This window comes from Etheostoma spectabile, chromosome 2 (genome assembly GCF_008692095.1).
Source record: "Etheostoma spectabile isolate EspeVRDwgs_2016 chromosome 2, UIUC_Espe_1.0, whole genome shotgun sequence".
NCBI classification, from domain to species: Eukaryota; Metazoa; Chordata; class Actinopteri; order Perciformes; family Percidae; genus Etheostoma; species Etheostoma spectabile.
The window spans coordinates 9,827,124-9,838,053 of record NC_045734.1 but is presented as its reverse complement, the minus strand read 5'-3'; the positions used below and the strand labels follow the sequence as shown (position 1 = coordinate 9,838,053).

Here is a 10,930-nt window from a genome sequence, read left to right as displayed (position 1 = left end):
CCCCCATTTTAGAGTTACACTTTGATGCCAACATGCAGCATTGGCCGACTTAGTTATTTTCATATTCTACCCATGGGCGTGATGCCTGGGGGATCTTACAGATTATGCAGAAGAACTGTGCGGAAAAAAGGAATTTTAGCATTGAAGGAGGAAAAATGAGCAGGCTATATGTGCATTTCATCCCACCTGAGGGCCTTTTATCCCTCTTTTACGCGCATATGTGGCACATATGTCAGTACTACCATATATATACTACATGCAAAGCAACTCTGTGTGTATGTATACACATGGTTATTCTGTGTGTGAGTGTAAACTCAAAACACCCACCCACCCACCCACCCACACACACACACACACACACCCACCAGCCATAGCCTTAAATGCCCTTTAGTGCATTCAGTACATATTCCTCTATTCATTGTTACATGGTTAAAACAAAGACACCATGAAGAAAGACATTTATATGTTTAATAATTATCCTCTATTTCATTTATTTACTAAATATTCCTCTGCTTTAAATTGAGCATCTAATGACTACACAGTGAGAAATGGCAACATATGTTTCATTGTGTGCGACTGTCACAAGGGATGGAAGAGGAATCCCTCCAGAGAGCAGTGTAATTAGCAAGACTGCTTTGGCACACACAGACATATACATAAAAGTTGTTTTTTAATTATTGCTGGGCTTTTTTGTGTACAATATGGAGATCATTCATTTAGAACTCCCCAACCAAATGCACACAAAGTGCAATTTTTCTAACTTAGGAGGACTGTAACCATAAACACTACATTTTGAACCCTAGCCGATACCCTACACTCCACCAAAAACCAAGTCTTACCATGTGGGGACTAGCTCCTTATCCCAAATGGCAGGAAAGTCCCCGAATTGTCACTGTGTAAAAAGATGAATGTCTCCACAACATGACTAAGACAAGCATGGAAAAACCCATACACCCACCCACACAAACATACACTTTTTCGGCAGTATAATTGTATCAGATAGTTGGATTGTAATTTTTTTAGGTCAGGCTCAGATACAAATCTGTCAACGGGGATACTATGTAAGTGAGACTGGATTTCTCTGGGTAAATTTGAGAATTGGGACAGGTTAATAGTTAGGGCTCTGGGGCGGTAAATGGTACTATAATGATTGTGGGCTAAACTGGCGGGACAGCAAAGAGAGGCGCTATCCAATGGGAGTGGATGAATAAGCCATGAAGCCAGGCAGCAAAGGCATGGGTCTGAGATAATGTATTCTCGCTATGGTAAACCTCTGATGGATGCACACAAGCATACAAATTCATATAAAAATCAAATATCAAACTGTGCTGTAGAACTGGGTCATAGAGTACCTCTCCTACTGAGTGTATAAAGTTTTAGAGATAACAAGAGGAGCAAAAAAGAGACAAGGACTGAGAGGGCAAGTGAATGAACGCAAAGCTTTCAGCAGGGCTGAAATAGCAATCCTGGAGTGTGCCATTTATTTAGCAAACACATTCGTATACCCATTGTCCTATTTAGACAACTATTTTCTTCTTTGGTGGGGTGAAGGAGGTTTACCTCCCTTTTTGGAGATAATAATCTTTCCTCCCATGTGTATACATAACATGCATTATTGAGAGACCTCTGCAGCGCTGACATCCTTCCAGCTCCTGTAGCACAGTGGTTGTGTTGCTTGTCCCAGGTCCCCATTTAAACCATGCTAGATTTAGAAATGTGCGTGCCTGCAAAGCAAGCCAAACTCTATAACGGAGGTAGAAGCAGGTACATCACTTCTTGAGTTATTCTGTAAAAATATGTCTACAGAGCTGGCTGAGAGGCAGGATGAAAACTTGCAAATATATGCAAATTGTTCAGTTTAAAATAAAAATGCAACACAATGAAGAACAAATGACAATTCATGAATGAACCAAAGATAAACAGCAAACCATTTAAATCACTTATTAAATGGCTACATTCTAAAAATACAAACCCAAAAACTATTAGTTAAACTACTACAGTTTAAGTGGTAAAAACAGTAAAAAAAACTACAGATTATCTACTGCATGCATCTATGTTTACGACAATTAAGGACAATTATGATCGTAATTAGTTATTGCATTGTAAATACACACTTCTGACTTAGTATGGCTATGGGATGCATCACTCTGCAAAGATATGGGAGCATTTCTGAGGTACAGTAGCTCCGTCATTCTGTGAGATTAATGGCCACACGGGATTAAGCCAAGGGTTCCAAGTCCATATAACTCACAACCAGAGAGAGAGATTTACTACATGCTCTATGCAGGTACCAGGCAAGGCAGCATGCTGCAGCATGTGATGGCATGTTTGATGTGAAGGACAATTATCCAGGATTACAAATATAAAGACTATCCATTTTATTATTATTGTTGTGCCGTATATATAATATTTTCCCCCTGTAAATATGTCTAAAAAAAGAGGAGTCATCTTGTATTTAGGGTCTAGTCTTTTAAATGTCTATATACATTCACAACAGCTGTAAGTGGCAAATAGTGGGCCACCTTGTAGTAAGGATGACTAGCTGGTGAAATTATAGCATTGGAGTAAAGGTAGTGAGAGTGAACTGCAGCTCAGACTGCGGAGATAATAGTAACCAAGACGGACCAGACAGGCATTCTAGTTTTTATGTTCAAACCTGTTCGAACACAGTTAATGTAAACTGAAGCACTGAGTTTGCGTTAAACTGTCTAAAGTGCTGCTCAGGAAGAATACACCCATTTCTGTCCATATGTCTGTCTGGGGACGCTGCTGAAGATGTGCAACAGCTGGCAGAAATTGACAGACACTATATATCTTGAACATGGTTGTTTTTCACTATGAGATGGATAGCCTAATTGGTATTAGAAAAAGGCATACCAATAGACTACAGATTATTTTTGATAGTGTTAACGGTGAATACCATGAGTTTCAATTTACATATCATAATTTTATCAAAAATGTATTGACCAACACTTTTATTTAAAAATAAAACATGTTAAAAACAAAAGCCTGCCTTAAATATGGTCATATTTTCAAAAAAAAAACAAAAAAAAACAACAAGAAGCAGTAGTTTTTGTTTTTGTTACAAAAATGAGTCTTGAAAAAGAGGGGGGTCCTCTTTTATTCCATGTTGTCTCATATTTGGGCCAATGCAGTAAAACCTCTTAATGATTGGCCCGGCCTGGCTGGCATACTGACTTTAAGAAACACATCTCATTAGCATTGAAGGTAATGGTATCATATGAAACAAGATGATCCAAGGAATCCTTGGTAAGGGGGCTACATAATCCTCCAAAGTTGGTTTGAAATGGGGTCCCTTAACTTCTCACCTCAAGAATATCTGAAGGAAAATGGGTTCTACCCCTTTACAGATGTACCTACTTTATGCTAATCCCAATGCAATTTTTCTCATGCAGTATAGATGTGTCATTTCCGTCTATTCTGGAGTCCCTGGACAGTCTTGGATCTGCATAAATTTGGTCCGAAGGGAAAGCAAAGTAATCTTCTTGTTACAGTAAGACCATTTTCCACCACAAAATAAAGACCTAGGGCATTCAGAGAATGTATGTCTTTTATAGATACATTTACAATAAGGGGGTTCCTTAGCAGTTTTCACAACAAAGGTGCTCACCATCCAATTGAAAAAAAAAATGCAATTGAAAAACTTTTAAAAGTTTTCTGTAGTAAAAAAAAAAAGAAGTTAAATTTAGCACCACATCTCTGTATCTGTGTTCAACACAACCTTGTTCTAAGCTAAAGCAAGCAGCTGTTTTTAGTGAAACAATTTTGATAAATCCACTATACAATACCTGCCCAGCACCAAACAGCAGGGAGAAAAGGTTAACCACTTGCCAAAGAAGGTAATGGAGCACTTAGCAGCTAAATAGACAGATATTTACCTCAGGTGCTGGTGGAGCCCAAAACAGAGCAAGTAACACATCTCCAAATGAATGTTAATGTTGCTCTGTACTGTCTGGGTGTTTAAATACAATTATTTGAATAAAATAAATATTTGCTAACATTGTTTGCCTAACTGTATATGGTGATCACATGTCAATATAGTGTTTAAAGCTTGTTCTGCAGTCATCAAGTTGCCGAAACAGTTACAACTGCTAATAATTGTCAACGGTACATTTGTTACAGAAAATGCACAAGCATACACAGAAATAAAAACATTATTAAACACTGCATCTGATGCCACATTAATGTTACAACCAAGTTACAACAAGCATGCTGCTGTGAGGTGATTTTATTGGAGTTCTTAGAGGCATAACCCGAGGTAGGAAAACACTGAGGACATGCTACTCTGATGCAAGTAGCTTCAAAATACAAAAATACACACGTCGAACCACGCAGGCATAGGTGCACACCTGCATACAGATACATATTCATCATCAAACAAAACATCACTGCAGCTGTATCACACATCCACTTTCTAGACAACATGTCAGTAAACATCTATTTAAAATATTATTAGCCTAGGATACGAGCCCATATTCTCGAGCTTCAGCTAATTGTACTTGTATTTAAACTGTTTTGTGAATAAACTGAAATTGAGCTAAAACCTGACCTCATATGGCAGTAACCTTACTGATAAATGACTTTCTTCAGTATTTATCTTCTATTCAGACTTTTAATCTCAATCAGCACAACGCTTCAAGCTTTTAATTTTGTTAAAATATATTCCCATCTTCTACTCCAGCCTTTAAATTAGATATTCAACATGTAGTTTTTTGTGATTTTGCAGGTGGATTACTTTATCAGGCAAACTTGAGCTAACATTGAATGCTGACCAAACAAATCATCAATAATTCCCTTTCAATCATTTTCTGCTCTTTGATTTATAAAGAGGTCCAGAGTTCAAAGAAACTCAATTCTCCAGCAATTCTTTCTTGCTGTAGAAAGTCTGTGTTGTTTATCCGCATGTGTCTGCGCTGCTTCTGTTTGTATGCTGGTGAGTAAGAACATTGGTGTTCTTTTTGGGTGAGTCACTGTAGAGCTGCAGGAAGGTAACACTTTCTCATCATTGCTTCAATGGCTTACAGGGCCTACAAAAGAGACCTTTCTTCACAAGAGCTAAGTCCATGTATGAACCCCGCCCTTGCATTCAACGTGACTATCAGGAACCCCCCAAAAAAGTGACCCAAACCGGTCAACCGGTTGTGCCTCGCAGGAAACAATAACAATCCGTGACTAACATTCTAAATCAGCGACACATGAAAGAGAGCGTGAGACCTGAGAGAGGTGTTGAAATGCAGAAATAATTCATTGGAATAAGGAATGAGCTTTGAGGTGGACAGCCCTGCAGCAGAGTGAACTTTACTGAAGGGCCAAAGTAATGCAAAGGTCACATACACACACTGGCGCTGGTCAAATACCAATTTCCTCTCTACATATGCTCAGCACCAATTTAACTCTAGAGCTTATGAAAAGAAGTTGGTCAAAGTCATATTGGTTTTGAGATTCACTGAAGGGAATCAATCTTTGGCTCGTGGGGATAAAAGCAGTCCCTCTTTCCCTCTGCTGAGCAATGTAAACTCAAATTATCCGACTTTCTGCAACAACTAACTGGGTGGGGATCAGAACCTTGTATTAAAATTACAGTAAGCATCTGTTCCTTAACTGGCCAAATTAATTGCATTCCTCTCTATGTCAGTCTGCGGCATCCGACTGCTTGGACAGCAGAACTAATTTGAACTTTGAATAGGCTCGTCCACAGCCCAGAATTAATCATGCACGCTCATAAAAAGCTGTTCATCTTTTAAATGTTTTCTCACTTGATAAAGCAACAAGCAATATCTCAACAAGCATATCTTACATGTGTTACGCATGCATTGCTGACTGTTCTGTGTAAAAAAACACTACACCAGCAGCAGCTCTTCAGGCCATAATAACCATTTGTGTACCAAAGATTTTAAATATTGTCCCTGTCATTATTTAGTACAGTACAGGTTTAAAACTACCTATCTAACAAATAATCTTTTGACGTTAAAGGAGAATTCCGGCCAATATTTATGTTAATCTTGATCGCTATAAATATGCGAGTACTTTCGATTGAAAAATCCCTGGCCTGAATCGGTGCAGGCAACACTGAGTAGCTGCAGCTACGTGTACAAGCTTCCACTCAACTAAAATGGCGGTTAACGGGGCAAGTTTTAGAGTGCCTTTGTGACAGACACACAATGTAATTAATATGCCTGTTCAACATGAACAGGGCACTCTTCTCTTTTGGCCGGAATTCTCCTTTAAACAGCATCAGATCATTGTACTACAAAGTAATGTAATGTACTTTTATTATATACTAATTTAATTTAAAAAACTGACTTAGTTTAGACAGTGAATGGTTTTTCATTTCTTAATAACTGTCAAGAAGGGTTCCCCCAACCTTTTTTAGTTTATAACCCCTATAGGGTTGGTGTAGGCGGAAAGAGCTATATCAATAGTGATGAAGACAGCATAGGAACAGCAACTTCTGAATAATGAAGCAAACTGTTGACATTTTGGAAAACTGATTTATTTATCTTCTTGTGTTATTAAAACGCGTTGTGGCTAAGGTGACCGGAAAATTCGGGACAGTCTCGAAATCCAAGCTGTTATTCCAAATCCTGAATCCTGCCAAAATTATCGTGAAAATTAGAGCAATAGCTCAAGAGCAGACTCTTGAGTAGTTATAGTCTGATAGAACATTAAAAACGGTTCATGGGGATTGAGTCGTCCTGCAGCCAGCTCCCGTTGATGCTCATTGGCTACATTGAAAACACGCATTGCTATTTTTCAGTAATTTATTGTTGAAATGGAGGCTCAGACTCGAAGAACACGTTGATGAAAATGCAAAAAATGTCTCTGCAGGTACTCCCCGAGTATCATGGGAGGACTTCATGTTATCCTCAGGAATAAATAGTACACCACTGGCCAACAAATGGGCCAGAAACACCAATATGTTGTGTCTACAGGGGAGTAACTGAAGAAACGGACAAGTTTGTACTGTTCAACACCTGCATGAAAGTGTGCACGCAAACACACAAAGTGGCAGGGAAAAGGGCATACACTTACAGCGAATAACATGGGATCTCCTACAGGAAATGAAAAGCATAACAAAACTGAGAAGATTGCCAAAGGGGAATATTTTCAGACACAACTATGAGTGTGAAGGATAAAAGGAAATTGTTTGATAATACAAACAGGACATTGCATTGCTGCAATCGGTAAGTGACAACATACTAGATGATGAAATGTGTGTTACAACACAGTGTTATTTTAAAGTAAAATGTTATTAAAAATTACTTTCTGAATCAGCGGTTACAGCGGGCCAGTGAACAGCAGCAGTAGTAATTGCAAAAACTAGACTACGTAAATAAAAGCAGTGTTATTCTGCCATCAATCGCTTCTGACCACACCTGCACCATATTAAACCACTGGAGGTCAACAAAAACACAATTTTAAGGGGGTGTTAAGTAACTCTTTAAATGTTAATAACTCTATAAAGGGGACAATATTACTGAATAGGCATCAACAGTAGCAATTACATGAGTTAAGACATACTTAAAATATTTAATTGGTTATATCAAAAATGAGTTTTAATAAAGGAGTATGAGTATATGAAGGCACTGTGTTCTGTGTAGTTGATGATCTCTTGATCTGGGGGGCAAAAATTACTTCACATTCCTCACTAAACATACGCTAAAAGCTCATTTTACAATAAAATGCAAACAAAGAGCACTGACAGTTTACACACAACAGGCCAGAGCGGTTTCCTCTTTCTCTAAAGTGGTGCGAAGTATTAAAACAACCCATTTTAAACCAATGCATGAATTTAACTTGGCATTGTCAAAACAGTCTATCCTCTTACCAAAAAACTGTGGGGTGGAAAATGGCTAAACTTACCAGCAACATGTCATTTCGTGCTTGTCAAGCCCTGGTGGCCATTTATTTATAGACCTGAAACAAACTTCTTAACAATCATGTCAAGCACTTCTTATGAAGGACACCATTAATCAAGTTCAGGAGGACAGCTTATGTGTTGTTTGTGACGTGTCAATGTAACCTCTTCCAATCTTCTGTGTGGTAAAATTACAAATTATACCCTTACAGTTTTGTCTTTAAGAATGGAAGGGCTCTAAGTTATACATATAACTTTCTAAAAACAAAACCTCTAGCTTTCCCTTTATATTTTCTTTCTCTATTGGCTGCTTGATTTTATCAAAGAACTATCATACATTATTATGACTAAAAGCAGCAGGCAGATCCAAGCCATCTGTTTTTTTTCTGTTGATTTATTACTTTATGGTTAGTCTGTGATTCCATGTGGATACCAAACATGTTAAAATGTCCTTGAAAAATAACATGTTTTTGGCCAACATTTCAAACAAGACACCTGTATTTATTGTCATTCCTTTCATTTTACCACCTCACTTATCCACACTTGTTTCATCCCCGTTTACTTCTAGAAAACTCAAAAAACAGACCAGACAACTGTATTCCCACATGCTAACACATCTCTGATAAAAACAAGCCTGGCAGCTACTGTTACATTCCTAAAGCTGCTGTTGCAACATCTGTGAGCAGGTTTCTTTTCCCAACTCATCTCAGTTTGATGTTTAAGTTGGTCTGTCAGTTCTTGTGTGAAGAAGCATAATCTTTGGACTCTGAAGTCTGAATTTTTTTCTAGCCTGGAGGAACACGGTGAGCAATGAACAGAGTATGACAGAAACATGCACTTACCTGAGACTTAAGGTCAGTCGTTCATCTTTAGCTCTCAGCAGATCGCCTACTGCAAATGTGGCACAACCCAGAAAGCTGCTCTGTAAAACCAGACAGAGAATAATAAAATTGCAGGTTAAAACAGGGCAAAGTATTTCAGCAGCAAGTTAAGAGTTCAAAAAATATAAAACATTAAAAATAAAATATAATGATAAAAAATAACTACTGAATAAATGTTTTACAATCTCCTCTCATGTCACTCTCTCTCCCCTTTCTCACTGCTCTGACAACATGTGTTTGCTGCAGGCAGGATGTGAACAGGGGGTGTCGGCACACGGGAACTGGGTCATGGAGAAAGAGGTATGGGATGAGCCCATCAATAACCAAGAGAGATGATCTACATTCGTAGAACACACAGACACACACGCACGCACGCACGCAACACCACTAACATGCTAGCCTGTGCTGCATGAGGGGAGGGCTAAGACCGTGCCAAGGACACAGGCTGCTCCAAACAAAGCTGAAACACAGAGTAGGTAATTAACAACAGGTACAAAGGTGACTCTACATAGTTCATCATACAGGGGGGAAAACGATATTAATTAAAGTTTTCACAGCATGTCCACACCCTTCTCTGAGATACTGAGATGTTAAAGTAGCATTTACAGACCTTTATTTAAAGGTATTTTTATTTTTATTTTTTATTTATAAGCTTTTACAATAGTGCCAGTGATTTTGTGTCTTGCCGTCTGTTGCTTTACTTAGCTTTCAAAGGCTGTACTTTGCCTCTGAAGATAAAAACAGGATTGTGTCTGTTGTTGAAATGAATGCAAATGAGATTCAGGTAGGCCAACCCCGGAAAGCTTCCATACACTATATATTTTTACTCTCCACACACAAAACAAAGCGGTATCTCAGACGGTGAAAATGGGTTGGACCGATTCGATATGCCAGATCATTACCTTTCCCAACAGTCATGGCAAGGCCTGTAAGCAACAATAATTTCTCATTATTGATTAATCTGCAGAACATTTTCCCACTTCATTGATCAGAAAATTTACCTTTAAAATGTCTCAAAATACCAAAAAACATGCCCATTGTAACTTTCCAGAACTCCACATGGATTGTTTTATGAGACAATCAGTCCAAACCAAAAGTAACAGCTTAAGCCACATAATGTTTGGCACATTTGCTTATAAAAAAGTCAGACGTTTACTTGATTATCAATTAAGTAAAGGCAATACACTTTCGACTTATCAATTAATCGACTTATTGTTTCAGCTCTAGCCATGACAAGACAAACCCACATTAAATACATGTTTCTTTGTCACTATCATTATATAATTCAGTGACTCTGCTATAAGTTACATTTATTCAGTCACAGAAGGCCACCGACTTATGTCACAGTGTCACAGCAGTCGCTAACCTCACCACCTTACATAAAAATGACTTTAATGAGCTCTAATGAGAGTATTGGTATTGGATCAAGATGAGTATCATTAGATACTCTGTGAGCTGAGGTATCAGGAGAGAAAGGGCTGGATTGGTAAATTTCAACAGGGATATATTGTATATATATATATATATATTTATAATTATTTAATAAAAACAAAAAACACCAAGGACAGGTAACAGTTTTAGAGGTAGGGTCATATGACAACTGTGGTAAAGAAGGGAATGACTGATGAGAGTATTTCTGATTCTGAGTTAGCCCTCCAAAAACACAGCAAAGCCCACAACTGTTGCATTACAGATTCACTGATTTTTAAATTTATGAGATCAGATATTTATGGGTGAATATATTATGCATAGCGGTTTTGAGTTAGTTATCTTAACATACTCTTTTCTTCTATTGTTTGGCTTCACTTTCACCTCTAATCTTGGTTCCTCCCTTTTCCAACAACTGCACTGCTCTTTCTCTCCATTTTTTGGGTCTCTCAGTCTTCTGTATCAGATAAAAAGAAGGGCATCCTGTCTACTGACCTTTCCACTCAATCATTTCCTCACTGAGCATTTCCCTGCTACCCCGAACAATCCCCCATATGCTTTAAGCAAAACACTGCCCCATACACACATTCTCCTGCACCAGCCAAGTCACAAGTTGGCAAACGCATGCATGCGTGCACAGACACACAGTAAGAGCTCAAAATACAAGGTCAGTCAACAATGCTATGAAAAAAATAACAGCATAACATTGAAACAGTGACATTTTTAAAAAGCAGCTCAAAAT

General features: G+C 38.2%; 1 protein-coding gene across 6 annotated transcripts in view; it reads right to left on the bottom strand.

Moving 5' to 3' along the window:
* Positions 1-10,930, bottom strand: part of inpp4b (inositol polyphosphate-4-phosphatase type II B) — a 244,533-nt gene that overhangs the window by 76,096 nt on the left and 157,507 nt on the right. For all 6 annotated transcript variants that reach the window (XM_032499725.1, XM_032499734.1, XM_032499716.1 and 3 more), the window contains one exon: positions 8,722-8,801. In XM_032499725.1, the coding sequence (XP_032355616.1) occupies positions 8,722-8,801 (80 nt within the window). The remainder of the gene's footprint in view (positions 1-8,721; positions 8,802-10,930) is intronic.